At 43.8% G+C, this 21,249-nt stretch overlaps 1 protein-coding gene across 1 annotated transcript in view; it reads left to right on the top strand.

Annotated features, from left to right (window-relative positions):
- The window catches only part of LOC119380257 (disks large homolog 5-like), a 154,552-nt gene that overhangs the window by 13,741 nt on the left and 119,562 nt on the right, over window positions 1–21,249 (top strand). Inside the window, 3 exon segments of the mRNA XM_049417805.1 lie at window positions 2,668–2,826; window positions 14,035–14,340; window positions 19,667–19,909. Of these exon segments, the coding sequence (XP_049273762.1) occupies window positions 2,668–2,826; window positions 14,035–14,340; window positions 19,667–19,909 (708 nt within the window).

Genomic DNA, 21,249 nt, shown 5'->3' with positions numbered 1-21,249 from the left:
CCTGGGCAGTCTCTCTGGGTATTTAGTGCTAGTGCTCTAATGAGCAATTGAATACCTTGCAACAGCTTAGAGCGCCTAGGCTAAGGAGGTGCACAGGAACATACACACTGCTGAGGATTGTATGTCAGCTTTAGTACTGTTTTGTTCTCTTGTGTTAGTAGTGCCCTTAATAAAAAATCACACCATCTCCCGCTAAAGGGGACCATGAGGCGATGCAAAGCAGTGTTTCGGCATGCAAAGCCCGCGTTTCAGAGGGGGAGTGGAGAGGGGGAAAGGGGATGGGAGAGTGGGAGTGGAGAGGGGGATGGGAGAGGGAAAGGAGGTGTGTGGAGAGGCCTTGCGCATGCACAGTAAGGGTGGTCACGCCGCACACCACCACCACCGGATTGAACTCCGCTATAAGATGTTTCACATCTAATAATACAAGCTCCCTGAGCACCTCAAGCATGCGGCTAGAAAGCTCTCAGTAATCAACATCCAAAGGAGAAATTTCCATGATGGAAAGGGCACTACTTTCCTACCTTGTGCCTTGTCCTGAAGGCTGTTTTTTTTTTCAGTGTTACTGGCGTGCCAGCCAACTGCATACCGTTGTGTTGTGCTGCTGCTCGCAAGTGTACAGAAAATTTACAGTTTACGTTGGGTGCCAAAATGTTTTTAAGATGCAGGTTCAATTCTATGAGTCTTTAACAAAATGAGTGTGTCAGTATCATTTGAAAGAAAGATCAGCAGACTTTAGTGCAGGGGGTCTCAAACTCACCTCAGCTAGCGGTAGTCATTTAGTCTTCCTACGAGCCGGGATGCTGAAGAAGGTTGGTTGGAGCGGGGGGAGACAGTTTGAGCAGAATGTCAGCTGACATCACCATTTGAAAGAAGGCCTTTCCTATATCTCGTATATGGGTAATTTCTGAAGGGAATCTGATGCCAGGTTTCAAGAAACATATCAATATTGATCTCCAGAACGACTAGAATTTGGACACTGATTCTGAAATATAGCGTTTTTGTTCCATGGCTATGTTCTAACATATGGTGATTGGATCGGGTGCCTCACGGAAAATATGCTTGAGACCAGTCGCGTCTGTGTAGCTCATGAATGTACTTTTTAAGAAAAAAAAAAGTCATGTGCAAGTTGGGCCGTTCGCGAATGCGGCTGGCAAGCCACGTGTTTGAGACCCTTGCTCTAGTGTATAGTGTAGACAGACATTAAAAAGAAAGGAAGGGCAGGTGGGTGGGGTGGTATAAGCTTTATGATGAATCTTATTTTGCTTTTTTGTGGACAATAGATAGTTGAGCAGCCATTGCACTCTGCTGACTTGTTTGACTGGTTTTATGGCTACTGTTGCAGTGGCACTATTTCAGCGGACAGCTGGGTAAAGCAATTTGCACCATTTTTAAAATGACATCTTTTAAAGTAGTGCAAATTGGTGCAATTAAAATGGTGCACTTTTAAGATGGTACCATTTTAAAATGACAAATGACAAAAGTTCACCTGTTCCTCTCCAGTTCCAAAATGGCAAACAGATCGCTAGGAGCATGCTTCTCACATTGTTTGGTTTCCAAGTCATTAGGTTAGCTGGGCCTGTTTCTTGTTTCACAAAACTCTTCTGTACCAACAGATTGTTGCTTACGGTGCAGGCGCACATTCAGCTTCTTTGTGTCAGAACAGCACTAAATACTTCTAGTGTTAGGTCACCTCATAGTACAGTGAATAATTCTGTGAGCAAAGGTTACGGGCCTCTTATGTACACCCTCCACTGACAGTGCTGCTGCTGTTCTTTGTAGTATCATTTAAAATATTATATTTTAATTGGCAGGTTGAAATCAGCAGCGTTAGTTTGTGAGTATAAGGATTAGTAAATTTCATTAATCTATTTTTTGAAGCAGTCACATTATTAATAGTTTGCAGAAATGAATAAGCACCCTACTGGCTAGTGCAACGCTCTTACTGCAGTTAGTTTCTTAACTCTGTAAAAATTCATTTAGACTCAGACTCTGTGTTTTTTAACAGAGTCTAAGTCTAAATGCTGGTTACAGAGTTTACGATGAATCTTATTTCGCTTTTTTGTGGACAATAGATAGTTGAGCAGCCAGTTATGCATTCTATTGTTAGCACAGTATTGTTAGACTTCATTCTTGGTTAAAAACAACGCATAATATAACACGAACAAGTAGAGACTCACACTTGTCCGTGTTTTATTTTGTGCTTTTTTAAACTGTGGATACGTACCAGCTGTCTTGCATCCAGACGTTCTTAAGTTACTTTATTCTTTTGTGCCACTAATTTCACATTGAAAACTTGCAATGTCTCTGCACTTTGTTTGTACGAAGTTTATCGGTGATACCAGCTAGTGTATAGTATTGCATGACAGACTTGGACAATTTCCTGTTTTTGTGTAATATGATGTAATTAATGCAGTATTTAAAGCTTAATTTTGTTCTGGAGAAAATAAATGTGAATGTCATAGTTTGCAGGTAGGTTACAGTTGCAGTACCAATGCGACCTCATTTTATATATTTTTGTGTGCGATTATTGGGATGTGAAGATTTTATGAAGCTATTTTGGCTGTTTTCCTTCTCAACCTCTGCTGCAATTTTTTACCCATAGTGCAGTTTTTAGTGGGAATAGTGGTATTTTGCTGTAACATGTTTCTTTCTTGATGTCTTGCTCAGAGTAAAGCCGAGGACCACTGGCAAGAAATACTAATGATGAAAAAGGAGAACGGAGACCTGCTCGCCGAAAAACGGCTTCTAGAGCAGGAGGTAAAGCGTCTTCAGAGGATTGTAGATGAAAAGCAGAAAGAACTGAGTGAGCTTCATCATCAAAAACAGGTGAGTCTCTTGCAGCAACCACAAAGCAGTGGTGTGCCAGAAAAAGTTCACGCTGTCTCATTGTCGTCAGACTACTGTGAATGTTTCCACTAACTGTTCGGAGACTGAGTCGTAAGTGTTCGGAGTCGTAAGTGTGAATGTGCTTGTCAGATTGGTTTGCATGCAGAAAAATTTCACTTTAAAAGTTGCAAATGAGTATGCAGCATGTACAGGCGGGTCCGCTGTTAAAGGGAACACTTGTGTTTCGGGTATGTCTGGATTTCGCTCTCCTACAAAAGCATAGTGACTTAGATCTGCATACCACTACTGGTGATTGATAGCTCGGAACCCTTATGATAGGCTAGTAATGTGCACGAACAATCTTTCCACATCCACTAGCCGTTAAGGGGCCAACAAAATGAAAGTTGCTCATTCGAGTGTTCCCTTTAACAGTGGACCGTACTGTACATACTATTGAAGCATTGCTGGTATAGCTATGCTGTAGAACTTGTATTTTTTTATTGAGGGCTCATCGAAAAAATAGCGGTTAAAGAAAATCTCTTAAAAATTTGATAGCAAAATTATGTTTCAGTATACTAGTTCCATATGTAAAAAATTAAGCCATTTCCCCAAGCAGAAGGCTAAAAAGTAATTCAATGATTGAGGCGCGCTATCTGTAGAAGCCTCATTTTCCAATTCACACTATGCTGATGAGCCTCACAACCGCATCTTTTTGCCCACATAGTGAGCTTTCCAGGTATAACAATGATCAAGCACTAGCCCTGGCTGAGTTAATGCAAGCTCATTGTTCAGTTGACACCTGTACACTGGTGAAGTCTATGCCTTGTACTTACATAAGAGGCTGACGAACAAAAAAACTGTAGTTTCAGTTTATGCGAGGTGAATGTTTGTTCCAGCACCATGACAATTCATGTCTCATGTATTGTCAAAACTGTAAATAAACTTCAAACTTCAACCATAATTTTCCGGAGTATCCCAGTAGCAAGATTTGTTTGCTGCTCCCCTCTACACAGAGTTGTTGGGATTGCCACTTATATACACTGTAGTTCAACAAAGGCCACAAAAGCTTTGAGAAGGTTCTGCAGAAGTTGGTTGTCCTTCCAACTCAGAAGTTGCTCATTGAGGAAACAGGGAGGCCAGAGAAAAGTAACAAAAATCTCGAACATGGACAGCTGTAGCCAGCTCCTTACCTGCCAATTTACACAAGAGGCTCCCAATCCCTGACCTGTCTTCCCGATTGTACGAGCAGAGCCATAAATCTCCCATTAAACGGCCTCAACCCACTTTCAAAAAAAAAAAAAAGAAAGTTATACCAATTCAAGTCATGTGGCAAAGCCGCATTGCGAGGACCATCGTGCGCTAAGCAGGAGCTAGGTAGCTAGCTTAAGTCAGATTTGAATCCAAGCCATTTGAGTGCAGGGGGTGCATAGGCCTAACATATGTTTCACATCAGCTAATGTTGCCATTGGAAAGAACGCCTCTCCCATATCTCACATACAGGTCATTTCTGAAGGAGATTTGGTGTTGTCAGAGTTTAAGAAACGTATTGCTACTGATCTCCAGAATGACTAAAATCTGTACGCCGATTCTGAAACACAGTGTTTTCATTCCTCAGTTATTTGCGTTTTAACACGTGGTGACCACATGGGGCGCCTTGCGAAAGAAATGCTTGATACTACTAGTCATGTCTGTGTAGCTCATGAAAAAAAACAGAAAACAAACACGGAACAAGGGCAGTCATCTGGGGGCCGGGCCGCTAGCACAAGGTATGCGTGCCGCGTGTTTGAGACCCCTGTCCTAACTGATATTACAGCATCCACGTTGTTTCATTCTGTCCCATGCGCGGGGTTCCGATTCAAAAATTGCACTATCAGCGTCACCAAAGCTTGAGTGCATGTGATCTTATGGCGTGGGGCACTAGTTTCTTATGATTTTAGGCGGGCATGTTGCTGTGATGACAAAATTGGTCATAATTAACGATGCTGGCATTAATTATGCAATATGTTAGAGCATTTACGATTCACTTTTGAGATTATCAGACACAAAGCAACTAATTAAAGCATAAAAGACACAAATAAAAATTTGGCTGTCAGGGGTCCTTTAACAAGGAAGCTGCTTTTTAGGACCGAAAATTGACCCCAGAAAATTGATTTTTCGGAAACATTATTTTTGGATTCTGCCATTACTGAGGCATAATATCACCAATATTCTTGTACCTTAGATCATTATTTTAGCTATAACAGCCTTTTATATTGCATCAGCCACCGGTGGTGTTTTGTTCATTGCTATTTTCCCTGGTTCATTTTTTTGTAATCTTATAATCGCTGAGAACCTTTTCTCAGCCTTGGCACACTCAGTTTTTATCATTTTTGTGTTGCTGAAAAGCTTAGTGCTTAGTGAGTGCAATAGGATGTCGACTGTTACTTTGCAAAGTTATCAATTTTGAAGAGGGATGAAGTAAGAAAAGTGCTTTTTCTGTCATTGAACAAGAACTTGGAAACTTCATAACTTTTGGTCTAAGAAAGCTAGAACCATAAAATTACTCTTGTTGCACTCTCTGAGATCTTTAGAATCCATTGACAGTTCATTCATCAGGATATAAGTAGCCAATTTATTAATTATGTGATCAAATGAAGTTTTCATGAATAAAAATTTAACAGCACATTCTAAATAAAAACTGAGTTCATATTTCATGTCATCATATGAAAATACATAATCACTGAAGTTTTCATCATCCTAGGTTAAGTAATATAACACTTTGTCTACAAACTGCTTCTCCCTTTTTAGGGACAATAAATGGAAAAGCAGTTTTTCTCATATTAATAAATTACCCTTTCACAATACCAAAAGCACTAATCCTACAGTGAGAGGACGCTTGGTACTGAAGAAAATGCACAAAAAAATATATAGAGGTAGCGACGCTGCTTTGAGGTTGCCACACCAATCCGTGTGACGTCAAAGATTGTGAATGCATCTGCTAGGGTCTACATAATTCCTTATTGGCAAATAGATTTACATTATGCACAAGTGGTCCAACTGCACCCTTTGTGCCATTTTGCTACAATCCTATTTCTCTCTGCCCATTCAAGTGTAGCTTGTGCCAACTGTGCCAAAGTTCACTATTCCACCTGCTTATGTAGCTGTGCACCATTTCTGACTCAAAATATTGTTTGTCTGGCACCAAAGATACCAACAGCTTTTCCATATTGCCACAGATGCCCTCGCCTCTCCCTCTTTCCACCGATGCACTTTTTCTTATTATATTCAGGCTAACCAAAATATCGGCGCCACCACACGTGCATTTGATCTGTGTTGTGTTGTTGGCAGTTCGGCATTTTTTCTGGAAGCTCATCTCTTTGATGAGGAACTGGTGATAATACTTAGACAAGTGCTTTTCTTGGTAATCGCTATGCGTGTCATAAATGTAGCCATGCTGGTTATGCTGACACTTTAGGCACTGCACACTGTAAGTGATGTCTTCACGCAAATGAAGATTCAAACATGCGAGAGTTTGTTTGATATTTCAGAAAACTTTTTAAAAGTGATACATGTCAGTTGCAGTGTGCAAGGTTCGGTATGCAATTGTTATGCTAAGCCTAAACGTCCATGTATGTATTGCAGTGAAGTGCTCCGATAGCATTTGTTGCAGTGTCTTGATACATTAGGGTACTAATTTGGGTTGGTTGGTTCATGATTAACAGTGGACAAACAGCGCTAAGAGACGGGACGAAGCAAGAGACGGGACAGCGCTAAGACGGGACGAAGACGGGACGTGGTCTGTGCCCTTGCTTCATCCCGTCTCTTAGCGCTGTTTGTCTACTGTTAGTCTTGATACATGTTCGGCGATCAGTTCTAGTGCATATAGTTGCTCGTGCACTAGAAGTACACGTTCTGTCATTATTTGTTTCCCTATAGTTGATAATTATTGAGCACGGTGCAGCATCAGTGCTAGCACGTACAGTTGCTCCTGCACCAGAACTACGTGTTCCGTCATTATTTGTGCCCCTAATAGTTAAAGGAGCAGTGACATCAACTTTACGCATTTCGCATTTTCTGCATCCACGTGTAGTTATTGACCCCCTAGTAACGATTCGCTACTGATTATGCGAAGGAGGGACGAATAAATATCTGTAATATTGATTAGTATTGGGTAGGACCAGTACTGAATGTGATTCAAAACTGGTGCCGAGCCCGTGAATTTGCAGCGCTGGCAGCGCTGCCGCGTGGTCACCTCCCGCGGTCATGTCCCGAAAGGGTCTCACCTGATCTTGTGGCCACACAGAATGGTGACGCGAGTTTCAGCTGACATTTCGTCTGCTAGGCGCACACATGTAATGTATTCCTCGCCACCATAGTCGTCGCCACCATCATCAGTGTCTACAAGTGATGAAGAAAACACTGAGGAATTGGGAATCTCTGGGATTCACGACGTGATGAATCATTTTCCACTCGATCCTCTGCAAAGAAGTGATTCTCAAATCGACGCCGGTCCAAGCATCGACTAAGAGGCACCTGGAGATGCACTCTTGGGCCATTCTGGCAGGCAAGAACACAGAACAGGAAGAAATATTGTGGACAGGACAGACAGTCCTATCTTGTCCACAGAAATAAGCAGTCTGGCAGCTAACAACAGCAAGCAGTTTATTCAACGATTTATTAAAGGTGAAATACGTCCACACTGCTCAGAATTCCATTCGCGTCTGCCGATTCTTCGATTACGGCGGGCTCGCCTTCTATCACCGCCCTCACACACACACACACGCACACACGCATGCTGTCAATGCTCTACGCGTCTCGTCCCCAGCCAGGCGTCCATGCTGGTGTGTCTCGCCCATGTCGCCATTAAACTCCGAAGAACACCACAGTCTCCGGGTGTGTAAAGCCCACATGCATCGCAGAGATGCATGGAGAGACGTAAATTGCATGCGCAGTCCTACCTGAAGGCTTTTATAAACGAACTTTGGAGCTCTCCATGACAAACATTCCGTCTTGCGGTACTTGAAACGCCACTGGTGTAAGTCGTGCACAACTGTTTCACGACATGCTGGCACGTAATGCAGTTGAGATAATCGCTCTGAGTTATCACACACTGACGAGCACACGCTGCTCGTCACTGTGTGTAAAATAACTTCTACATAACGGACACAATTCATACTTCGCTCGAAAAACTTATGCATACAAAGCTATCGAGTGAAGGCCACTTCTCAAGCTTTAAATTTTATGTCACTGCTCCTTTAACAGTGAGTATGGTGGAGCATCAGCCATAGTAAGTTGGTGCGATGATAAAATGTATGGTGTACCTAGGCAATTCCAAAGTGAAAGTTCTCGTTTGCATTGACTTCTTTTTTTCCTTTTATTTAATGATTAGGCTGCTTGTTTTCTGGTTAGGATGATATTTCTGTTTGCAATTATCTTTTGACACCTGTCACTTGAAGGAACCCGCTGCAGTGGTCTAGTTGCTACGGTGCTTGACTGCTGACCTGAAGGTCATAGGATTGAATCTTGGCCACCACAGCCTCACTTCAGTGGAGGCGAAAATGCTAGAGGCCCGTGTGCTTAGATTTAGGTGCACGTTAAAGAACCCCAAGTGGTCGAAATTTCTGGAGCCTTCCACTACAGCTTCTCTCATAATCATATCGTGGTTTTGGGATATTAAACCCCAACAATTATATTATTATTATTTGTCACTCGCAGAAACACTATGGGCCATGCTTGCCTTGCGACTAATACTTTACAGCAATACACATCTTGTCTATTGCGGTGAAGCGAGCATATGAAATTCTTTCGTGCGAAGAGCCTGATTGATGGTGGCTCTGGCTGTTGGTGTTGTCTACTTGTTCGCGTTGTAGCAGCACTTATTCAAACTCCATTTTGTCTGCTCCAAACCTGCTCCAGACTAGCCTTTTCACTGCTCTAAAAATTGCTCCAAATCTTCAACTGGCTGGACCACCACTGCATTACATTCTAAGGGAACTAGCAAGTGTCAGGAAATTTTATTGAGCCAATCTAGCTAAAATGCGGAAAAAGACAATTGGAAACGCTGATGTCAAACTGACATCCAGGAGAAGTGTTGATGCAAAATTCAAAAATGAATTGTACCTACATTTTAATAATGAACCTGTAATAGTAGAATTAATGACAATACAGCTTGCAAAGATTAATTTATCGGCTTAAACTCGTCTAGTGGTTCACTCCTGCGCCAACTGCGCCAAAGTGCGCCAAATTGCATTTACTGCGCCATTCTGATAATATCGATGAAAATTGCGCCAAACTACGCCAGAGTCTCGGGTTTGGGGGCGTCTATCACCAGCAATACCACCGGCGCGTCAAAATATGTGCAGCGTGAGCTTGGGGCCGTCAATGTTACAACTACAGACCAAGAATAATTCCACTGAATTAACAGCGCTGGCGCGTGCGTCCCGCGTAAGCCATGATGCTATGCACGGTGCCGACGCAGCTTTTGTTCTGCAAGTCGGCTCCACGGCAAAATGCGCTCTCCGCAGAGGCTCGTGACGTCTAGGCCAATCGGCAGCGTGAAAGTGTGGCGGGGATTCATCGGCGGACGTCGTCTGTTCCAGAAACGCTGCTGATAGCTCGTTTCAAGCGTCGCACGGCACGCAATGAAAGCAGTGTTCAGTAACAACTACACGCGGGCCACTAAAATGTCTGTCACTTCTGTTTCTGGACAATGAAATCTGGGATCGCTAACGATAGATATATAACAATATCAAATTTCCGTGCTTCGCGTCTATGGAAGAGCACGTCAACGGCGGGAACGCGTTGACACTTTTCCTCAAATATACTTTATCCATGGATCTTCATCCAGCAGAGCTTTTTCGTAATTCCTTCCACCAGGACATCCGGGTTTGTAATCGCTTTGCGGTAAATACCCCCTTAAAGGGACCGACAACTGGCCAGAACGGGTAATTAGATCCTAGTGGAAATGAAAAGGCCGTGAATTATAGTGACAGATTCCAGAATACTTTTCGCGATCTGAGTAGGATTTATATTTTTAAATCGCGTTTAAAAGTAACAAAAACCGGTATGTCGCGCAGCCTAGCGCGAGCGCCATGAACTAGACGTATGCAGTCTTAAGCACTTTGTTGTATGTAGTCCAATGCTTTTACACGCACCAGAACGAGGGCTGAAATTTTGAATATGCATGTTATTGTCAAATCCCGTTTGTTTCTAAGGTAAAAGAAGTAAACCATGAGATGTGGCGCTGCTTTCGTGGCTTCCAGTGAAACGGAGGCTGCGGCGCATGCGCGAGGCGTCCGGCGGCGTTTCCCGCGTAGCTCGACTCTCGTCGTATCGGACTTTTGAAGAGTAGCACGCGAGTTTGCGCTGCTGCTCGCAAAATGCCATCGACTTACTGTTCTGTGGAGGATTGCTACCACTTCATGAACAACACTGCTCGTGTATCCTACCACTTGTTTCGTTTTCGAAGGCTTAGCTTGGCTTGGATTGACTAAAATGTGATAAAGCGACCTGTGTACGGCCAAAGTACTTCTACAAGAAGCCCCAGAAAAACGCTATAACTATTGTAAAATAATTTAATAGGCTAGAAAGCAGTAGTCGCGGCGCCGCAGGCTTTGCAAACGTAACATTGCCTTTTCATACATAGGGCATAACTTGTCACCACTGCTGGCGTATAATCGCTATCGCGCTCACCTCTCACTGTTTGCAGCATGTGATATTAAGACTGCATAATCGCTGCAGATCGAGAAACTCTGATTACAAATGTTTTACGGCGTTCTCCGCGTTACCACTCCGTGATTAGAAGCTCTGACCGGTAAGCTTCCCGTTGCACTCAAGAAAACGGGTATCGCAAAAGTTGGTTGTCGGTCCCTTTAAAGGGCCTGCTCTTTCGAGCTCGTGAGTGCTGGGGTCTCAATTGGAATTTTCTGCTTGTTTTTTTTTTTTTAAAGTCATCTCATTAATAAAATTAATTGTATTGTTATATGAGGTAAGGCTAGCAGCTAACCTTTTTGAACCCGATGTCGCGTTACTCAACAAAACGCTGATTTAAAGGAATACGGCCGCTCCAGTAACCGAAGCGATTTTCATGCTGTCAGTTTTCTGAACGCGAAGTTAGCGTTGAGCGCACAGCAATTTTACGAGCCGTCTCCTGATACCTCGAGATAGTGCGCGCGCCAGCGACTGCGCCCTTCGATCGACGCAGTCAACTCCCCCACCCTCTCCACTCCACCGGCGTCTGTTCATGCTCCTTACGAAAGACAGGCGGGGCGTTTCCTCTCTGTTTGATAAGCAATCGACGGCAGGCCCACACGCTGGAAGATGTTATCGCATGCGCTCTCCGTGCGACGGAGACTGCCGGCTCGTTTAATCTCCGCTTCAGCTGCGTTCGTCGCCAGCGCTCGCGAGCTTTTATCCGCGGGTAGAATGCGCGGGGTGATATTATCAGTTAGGACTTTATACGGAAAATGACGGCAACAGCGACGGCAAAAACCCGTCGAGAGTGTCCATATATAATTGCTATCAGAATAAAAAGAAAAAAAAAGTTGAGCCATACTGCACTCTGCGAAATGTATGATTAGCGAAGCTGTTTCGCGCACGGCACAAAGGTGACATCGTGGGGGACAGTTTGGTATGCAAGGCCAAGTTGCTAGCGGCCAGGCTGTTTACGTTCAATACTCGCAATATTAATGCGAAAGCCTCAAACGCTAAAATTGACCGTCGGCGGCGTTAAACGATTGGTGCAAAAAATATCACGTGATAACGTCATCATGACGTCATAAGTCGTGATGTCACGTGATGACGTCATCACGTGACATCGTCTCTTTGCATTGCTTCCATGATCGGTGCGCCGATCTCTGGAGCTAGTTCAAAACCAGGTAAGGTGCAGAAAGCTTGCAATGCCTCCAATTCCGGAGGTGTTGCAAAACCACGTTAGGTGCAGAAAGCTTGCAGAGAGGAGGGGGAGAATCGCTACATGAATCGAGAAAAAAAACGGCACCTGGCTTTCGCCTTGGAGTTGTCTTAGGGGAATGCATTAGGGACAGTGCGACTATTTAGCATTCAGACACTAATGTACGTCACAGCCTTTGTCTATCACGTCTGCTGATAACCACATAGATGTACTTATAGAGTGTTATTTCATAAAGTACAATTTCATTGACGCAGTATTTTGTTTATAGAGGTTAATCCAGAACACTCCACTGCATGAGCCCTTATTTTTGCATTATAGAGTGAAATATGGAGTTCTCCTGAGATGATTTTTTTCCATGAGATTTGCAATGAATGCAAATATTTCCAGCTCTTCATAAGAGCCCCATAATAATAATTTAGGTGCTTGAATGGTAATGCAATTTGCTTCTCCAGTGCACTCCAGGATGTAGAATTAGCTGCTCCTGAGTGCTCCCAGATGCAAAATTACCTGCTCCAAAGTGCTCCACGATGGAAATTTTTGCTGCTCCAGAGTGCTCCAAAATGAAAATTTTGCTGCTACAAAAATTGCTCCAAATCAGAAGTCCTCGGTAGCATCACTGACTTCAGTAACCCTTTAAGGCTGTTCTATTCTGCCTGTTTAAGTGTATGTCTGTGGCCTTATGGTTAGAGCATTGGGCTTTTGTTGTTGAGGACTTAGTGTAACAAGTTCAAGTCTGGCTGTGTGACATGTTAATTTGTTATTTTAATTATTGCATATACACAGTACAACCTCGTTAACACACACCCACTTTAAATGTACTAACAGTTAAACTGTACTTGCGACAAATCCTCGACTGAGTTTCATAATGCTTAAAGTATTCGCCAACCGCTTATAGAGGCTCTGAAACACTTTTTGAACATGGTCAGAAAGCACTGCTGATTGGTAGTCGAGGCTCTTGTGAACATGTGAACAGAACAGTATAGCACTGCACGTGGCAGGCAATTTACAATTGCGTTTCACTGACCACTAGAAATAGCTCACTCTTCTCTCAGCAAATTCAATCGCCGATGGGCCTGACTATGTCAACGAAGGGAAGGACACGGCCATTGCCTGATTTGAGCATTCTTGTGCTGCACAGTTGCCGCGGCTGCCATAGGGTACTGCCATGTGCTGGTGCCGCGCTCTGTAAGGTACTAAAAGTATGCAGTAGCGACACTAGTGTGCTTGTGATCGCACCAAAAGTGATCCGACGTGTTCAAAGAACAGAAAGGGCTCCAGGTCATGATGTGTGCTGATGTAGCTTCTTACCCCCTTGTCATCCCCCCCCACCCCACCCCCCTTCATAGCTTTCAGCAAGTTGTTGGGATGAAAGGAGAGCATGTGACAAATCCTTGTGGCTCCGCTTGTACTTCACGGATACAAAAAATTTGTGCGGCAATTGATTCATAAGGCAATAAACACTGATAGTGAGGATATCGATAATTACTTGGAGAAGTGTTGCAGGATCACTTTGAACTGTAGTGGCTCATCCTATGCCTACCAGTTAGTACATACTGCGATTAACTACCCCTCGGATAGCTGTGTGGCCGACGTCACAATGTGCCGCGAAAGGTCTTCCATCTGTTCGGTAAGTGCAGAGACCTGTCGATCAATTATTCTGACTTCAGCGCAATTGCAACAATGCCTTTACAGATAAGCATTGGAAAAGAACGAAGGCTTGACGACAGGCACCGACTAATGCCCCAGTACAACTTATTGCCAGCAGCCCTATCAAATAAGCATCATAGGCGTAGCCAGACGTGGAGTTGCAGGGGATCTAGTCCATTTCACCCCATCAAATTTTTTAGTTTGTATGTATATGTATACGTATGAACACATGTGCATACATGTAGAGGGGCTTGCAGCTACTATGTTGTAGAAGCGAACATGTATCAATAATACATGCATGGACAGCTCTGGAAAATAGCGTCCTAGAAGAAAGCACTGCAGTTTTGTATTTTACTGCTTTCAGTTGTTTTTCTTGCTCCTCCTGGTTTTACCAAACCATAGAAGACTTGTTAATACTGTTTAGAAAGAAGCACAGAGACGTTAACTCTAAATATTCTCTCAAAATGTGGTAAAGAGACGTGTACCTTTGTATTGTTGTTGAATGCTACTATAACTGTTTGTGGGTCCTTTGTTTATTTTGTGTGTATAAATGGCTTCCTTCCTGTAATTGACAGAAAAGGTGTTTGTATCGGATGGTCAGCAATTAAAACAAGGTTCAGTATTATTTAAAAGATTGTTCCCTAGTGTAGCTGTGTGCTTCTTTCTTGCAGGAGGGCCTGATGGAGACTGGGGGTGAGGCTGCTTACCGGCAAAAGTGCAAAGCCCTGAAGGAGGAATATGACACTTTGCACAAGAGGTATGCGGACTTGACAGCGGCTCACAGTGCACACATGGCACGCCTGGAGCTTTGCCAAGAGGAACTACAGCGGCTCAAACAGGGGGCCGAGGAGGCACTAGCTGAGCGCAACGCTGCCCTGCGTGACCGCACAGGCCTGCAGCAGCAGTGCACAGCAGCCATTCGCCAGTGGGACAGTGCACTGCGTGAACGCAATGAGGCCCGTGACCAACTTGCCAAGGTGCGTGGAAGATACAGGTGTACCAGCTCTGTCCTAAAAATTTGTGCATTAAACTAAAATCAGTAATTTAAAACAAACCTTCAGCGTGCACCTCATTAGAAACAATATACTAATTCTACCTCTTGTTCCATTACTGGATGCACTTCTAGAGGTGCGATGTCATTTTCCTTTGAATTGTCACATTCCTGTTTAGTTGCCTCTGGAGCACTAGTTTATGTGTTAAGGAGAAAAAGGTGACAAGTTTCTTAATCGGGCAAGTAGGGAATTCCAGCATAACGAAGGAATAGACCGCATGCAAAATGCGTAGCGTCATCTACTGGCCCATTGCAACCGTTGGCGCCATCTTTGTCGTTTCCGGAGGAGCAGACAACGCCGCCCGACAGATGTGCACGCACGAAGCATGTGTGCCTACTTACCTCGTGAATGTGTGTCATAATTTTTTATTATGTTTTTACTGGTCAAGATGCCCCTATGCAAAGAATGTGGAGTGGCTGACGGTAAAGGTAAACAAGCAATGTGTGAAATCTTTCGCCAACGTTCAGATAGAATCGGAGAGGCATTTACCTTAGCAGAATATGTCAGGTGTGATTCAAACACTTGATACTTAGTGACGTGAAGGCGAAATTCCACGTTAAGTATAATAGGTATTCATCCAAGGTCGTGCAGCTTGCGACGAAAACACGTTGGTGTACACTTGTCGATTTCTATATCATAAATGTGCGCTATTTTTTCCAGCAAGGGTTTGGTGGGTGCGGCAGCATGATGATTTTAGGGGCGAAGCTCCTTAAGGCGGCACCCGTTCGTCCCTCGTAGTCGTAGTCGTAGTGCGTAACTAGTCTTACGCTTTGACCTCCAAGGTGGTGCCGGTGGGAGATTTTTGCTGTGCGTTGTTGAACAATAAAAAATTCGCAGCGTGCGCGTTAACTAAAAGCCGAATTCTTCTGTCTCTCATTCCCCATTAGCAGCCGTTGGCATGTTCCAGTAGGAAACGTTAGTAGAAGTAGAAGTGTAAGTGTTAGCTAAAAGCCAACTTCTTCTGTATCTCATTCCCATTAGCAGCCATTGTTTACCTCCAAGGTAGTGCCTGGTGAGATTTCTCCTATGCGTGATTAAACAATAAAAATTTTGTTCAAAACGCCGTTGATTGATGAAATAAACCAGCGAAAGACGCCAGATGTTTTGTAAAAGCAAAACGAAAGAACGCCAGATGTTTCTAAAGCAAAACGAAAAGACGCCAGCTGCTTAACGAAAGACGCCAGATGTTTTCTAAAGCAATGGTTTTCTAAACAATGAAAATTCACAGCGTACATGTAAAATTAAAGTGAGCTGAAAGTCGTCATAACTCATCGAACCTTTAGTATAAACGCGCCCGATCTCACGTCGGTGATGATGTACTGGGCAGAATTCACGGAAGATTCACGGAAGATTCACGGAACCTCCGCAGCTTCGCCCACTCATCATCATTCACTCCGTGGATATGCTGTGATTTTTTTGGTACCTTAATACCGTGTAGTACAATTTATTACCAGGATTAGTAATCCCAAGTTAGGTCAATCTAGATTCACATTTAAGTAAACGCAACATACGGTCCCCTGTACGGCAGAGATAATACTTGCTGCTTCTATGATTGATGCGGTTTAGCCTCCCAAAGCAAGATTATCAGATAAGTTTTTATGCTAATGAGCTCTTTAGCCTGCTGCTTAATCTTAGAACATGAATGTTTTTTTTTTCTTCTATTTTTGCACATTTTGCATCCATCAAAGTGTGGCCAGGGTCAAACACTCGATCTCGAGCTTAGTAGCGGAACACCTTGTGAACTAAGCCATGGCGGTGGCCGGAAGTGCAGACTTTTTAAATGCCCAGTGCCTCCAGTGCTTCAGGACTCTCATGTAGTAAGCTGCATTGACAATTTCATCTTCAGCTACAAATTCGTGGTGCACAATTCTACTATAGTAAAAAAACACAAGGAAGATCACTTTGATTTTTCCTTTGTTCTTTCACACTTTTTTTTGCTTTGGCTCATCTTTATGTTTCCCCTCTTTGTGACTTCGGCTCACTGCAATCTCCATAAAATCGCTAGTGACAACTCTTTGCAAGAATTTATTGCTGTCGTGTGAAGTTTTCAGTCAGTGCAACAATATTTTTGTCACCATTGTTGCTCCTGAGTAATTGTCGGCTAAATTTGGCAGAAGTGCTGTGTACATTGGACACCTTGCGTGGTGGACATTCTATGACATCAGAGGCTAGTGCATTGCCATGGCATGTTTGAAGCATGAGTTTGGGTGGCAAAGCTTCAACAGTGGGCAACCCAGAAGCATGGTGGCATTGTCACCGGAAGTTGAAGTTATTTTGAAACAACAAAAGAGTGCGAACGTGGCGCACTTGGTAACATAGTTTTCGCATGGTGCTCAGAGGAGCCCTTACCAAGGCGGCGAAGAACAGGCTGGGGTGAGAGTAATGAAGGAAAGTGAGAAACGAATTGCAGCTGTATTGTTGATCATCAAACACCAGTAATTCAACCATCAGAGCATCATTCTGAAAAAATTTTGTGGCTTCTTGTTCGTCGTAGACTCGTATACAGCATAGACCGCTTATAACGTAAGTCGCCGGAGTCGCGAATATCCGCACTATAAGCGGTACCGCACTATAACCAAAACAACATTTTTGAAAGGTTGCACGTGTACAAAACATGACCAACAGGCAGGCGCGCGATTCCGACTATCGCGGCATGCGACTGGGGCGTAAGTTTGCATCTGCTTACATTTGAAAATGTTGAACTGTTAGCGTCCGCGGACCTGCGGTGCCGACATAAAGAACGCGGAAAAAATGCGCCGTCACGGGAAGTCGCCGCGGTAACACACCGCGCGTCCGCGATGTCGAAAACGGTGGCGACCACAAACCACCACTCGAGTGTTTCACACGCACGCCCGCGTTTTCGTAAAAGATGTAGGTCACCCCTTCTAAATGCAACAATTGCAAAATGCTTCATTGACTCGGCACCAAACCGCAACTTCTGTAGTCCGCGGCCGCCGACATGGCAGCTAGCGCTCGTTAGGCCTAGCGTGCGCGTTGCAACTTGGCATGCCACCGCGAGAAGCTTGCCCTAGGCAACACGAAGATCGGGAGTAGAAGAGATTGCACTCGCGAGCTAAACCGAGGGCATCACGCGTGAAACGAAGTTTCGGTTCGCGATCGGGAGAACAGCCGCGGCAACTATCCCGAAAAAGTCTCTCAAGCTTGTAAGTCCGCCTGTTGGTGGCAAAGGCGAAAGCTCAATCGCGTCTCAAAGCATTGTTACTTGCGGGGGAATCGAGGTTGCACGCGCGATATCTGCGCTCTACGACGAAGCAACGACGAAGCGCGCATGTCAAGCGGCCGAAGGGGGCAAAGGCTTCTCCGGCGGCCGCGCAACCGCTCCCCCTCCTCACACCACGCACCTGCGCCGGGCTGCTGTCCCCCACAGCCATCCCTTTTTTCTTCCCTCCCCCCGCTCCTTGTTCGAGTCGTTCCGCCTCCCCTCCTCCTTTGTAATGCCGTCGCCGCTCTCTCCCCCGCCGGCGCATCTCCGCTGAGAAGCACGCTCGCATCCTCGCATCTCTGAGAATGTTCCGGCAGCCGCATTATAACCGGTCTTTCATCTCGGGGGTCTGCACAATAAGCGGTATGCGTATACATGGAGTTCTATGGGAGAGTAAACGGGAGTTAGAAAAAACCGCATTATAGCCGGTACTGCACTGTAAGCGACGTTATAAGTGGTCTGAGCTGTACAACTGCTGTATACGAACGCGGGATGGCTTAGAGGCTCATTAAGCATGGTTTGCACAAAATGTACACATTTACTTACAAGTCTACCTTGTCATACTGCAGTCTATCTCGTATGAGATGTCTGTTGTGCGCTTTTGGAGAGAGAATAAGTTGCGCCACTACACCTTCTCCATATATTTTGCCGACTCTCCACATAAACTTTTGGGATAGACCATGTACATTGTACTATATGTACAGCTAGAGTACCACTTCCATATACAGTGAAACCTCGGTGATACGATCACGGCTCTTACGAATTTCGGGGTGATGTGAACTTTTCTTTGGTCCCTGCCAAGACCCATTGGCCTGCAATGTAATGGAGTACGGTTGTTGCGAACCGATTTTCACCCCGCGACGTTTGATATGAACGTACGCTACCGCGAAGGTACGAAGAGGTGCTGTCGCGAAAAACGCGCCAGGCACGTGCGGGCGCGGGCATGTGCGCCGCGCCACCATTTCATCAGAATCACGGTGTAGGAAAAATACTTTCTTACACAGTGGTCAGCATAAACCTTCAGTGATGCAGCGTAGCCCCCAAGATTGTGTGCGCGAATCTTGGAGGCCCTAATATGCCTCCGTGTGCTTTCGCATTTAGATTACAGATGCAGTTGGTGTCATGCTCTTTTTCTTTTAACGCGCCGACGCACGCTCCTGTCGTTGTACTATGTTTACGCGTGCCTGCCACGTCGATGCAAGCCATGTCCTCGTGCATTAGACATCCTATGAATCGTGGACGAGGACCGCAAGAAGACGAGGATGGTCTTGGCGAAGGAGCTAGGCCTCACAACTTTGGGCCTCACTAAGTCAACATGCATGACTGTTGCGGACGCACTTGTGTGGGCACGGCCGTAAATCTCTCAGAAAACATCCCCAACACCACCGCGATAAAAAAATAATAACATAGGACCGTGGTTCCGAAATTTTTTAGCCTTCATCTATTGCGTCAAAGCGCTCCTTATGTCACTTTTGCCGCAGTACTCTGGTGTCATGCGGAAACGCATACTAAGATTTGGAAGGGGCTATTAGCTGTCGCGGGTCACAACACACCTGGTTCATTAATTAGACACACGAGCACGGGCCATATATTTACTAGTGCAGGGATAATCGTTGACGTCTAAAAACTGAAAAACAATAAATGAAAATGCAGGCCTGATTTCTTTTGTTGCATGCTAATTTTCCATACTTTCTGGTGATACGAATTTCGGTTGATACGAATAGTTTTGATGATCCCGCGTGATTTGTATCACCGAGGTTTTACTGTATGATAAAATGTGTTGCTTGGGTAGTTTAATGAGAAGTCTGCTTTAGGTCACTGTAATAAAATGTAATGAATACGTAAGAGCAAACTTTTTGCCAACTGTCGGAACTCCTAAGATTTGAAATAGGGATATGCATGCTTGGGGCCAGTTCAGCATTTCAGCAGTAACATGTGCAGTAAGAAAACACACTTTACCATTTGTATGTAGTTTAACATGAGATTACTTGCTTTGTTCTCTTTCTTTTTTTTTTTTTGAGTCTCCAGGTGCAGCAGCAAAGGGATGAAGCCATGAAGGAGATTAACCAAGCCATGGCTGTGCGCATCAAAGCCTCTAAGGACCTGTCTCGCCTAACTGAAGAGCGTAATGCAGCTGTTCAGGAGTACACCTTGATCATGTCGGAACGGGATTCTGTTCACAAAGAGATTGAACGGTTGCAGGAGGAACTGCAGGAAGCACAAAGCAAAGCACGACAAACTGAAACTGCCCACAAAGCATCTCTTGATGAGGTAAGTCAATCATATTTACTCTGCAATGTGTGTTTCAATTAGAACACTATGACTTTCCCTATGTGACAATTGAATTTTGCAATTTTGAACATGCAGGCGAAAATCAAGAATTGTTGTTACAGGTTATTAAATCGGAATAACAGTTTAGAATGTCATATTTGCAGGAATGCAACACTACAATGGAGCTCCATTTATATTATTGCAGAAAGAAGAATGAAGCTATGTGCCCTGTCATGAATACTGGATTTCAGTTTTAAACAAAAAGAAAAGTTTCGAAAAGATTTGCCTTTTAACTGACTTTCTTTTTTCATATTTTTTTAAAAAGTAACAGCTGTTGAAGAGATGCAAAAGAGTTGCGACCTTTGATATAGAAGAGAAAAAAAAGGCCTTGAATTGGCATGTGTGCACTGTACACCTTAGCACTGTCCCCTGTGTCGTGATAATATTGGGAGGTGGGAGTGCTGTTTCATCTCTTCATGATTTCTCGCTCTATGCCATATTCTCTATTCACAATTATGGTTGCGTGTACATTATAAGTGCAATATTGTTCTTGCTTACTAAGTTACTCAGTCATTAAAAGTACTTCTTTTACATTGTACGTTTAAATTGTTGTTTGATGAGGACTCATTCTTCCAACATTTCTTTTTTTTTATACAGAATGGTTGAAATGTTGAAGGGACTATTCATTAATATTAAATTCCTTTATTTGTCTCTTCTATGTGGTCGTTGTCACACATGATAGGTACAGCTATTTAAAAAAAAAGTGGCAATTTAGAAGAAAGGGCAGGACATTCAGCCCTAACTGAATGATCAATACACTCTACAAAGCAACTTTTAAAGCTTTTGGAAATAACATGAACTCTGACAAATGAACGTATAACAAAAAAGAGTTGTCGTGTCCTTTCACAAGTGTACTAATAATTCCTCTTTGTTCGTTTACTCTTGCTGCTTCTATTTTATTACAGCATGTATTACCCCTGCACACGCTAGGCACAAATAAAAATTGACAATGAATTTTTCTTGAAGACGACCCATCAGAGCGAAGTTTTGCTACAGCAAAATAATTATAACTGTAGATTTACCCGCAATGCAAGCTGATAACAACCAGCAAAGGCACTGAAGTGAGCACATTCTGCGTAGGCCATTTTGGCCCATTATATCTTGTGAACAAAGCAAATGAGGACATATAATATTGAAACCTTGTTTTGACTGACATAAGTGCTCTTCAATAAGAAATTTTCGTCAGAACTGAGACCAGAGTTTTTTTATTTAGTTTTTTTAAAAACGAGCTCTTTTGAAAGAACTCGGTTCTTTAATTACTTTTTTCCTCTTTTGCGCTG

This window comes from Rhipicephalus sanguineus, chromosome 1, assembly GCF_013339695.2.
Source record: "Rhipicephalus sanguineus isolate Rsan-2018 chromosome 1, BIME_Rsan_1.4, whole genome shotgun sequence".
NCBI lineage: Eukaryota > Metazoa > Arthropoda > Arachnida > Ixodida > Ixodidae > Rhipicephalus > Rhipicephalus sanguineus.
Note: the sequence above shows the minus strand (reverse complement) of the source record. Positions and strands in the feature narration are given on the sequence as shown.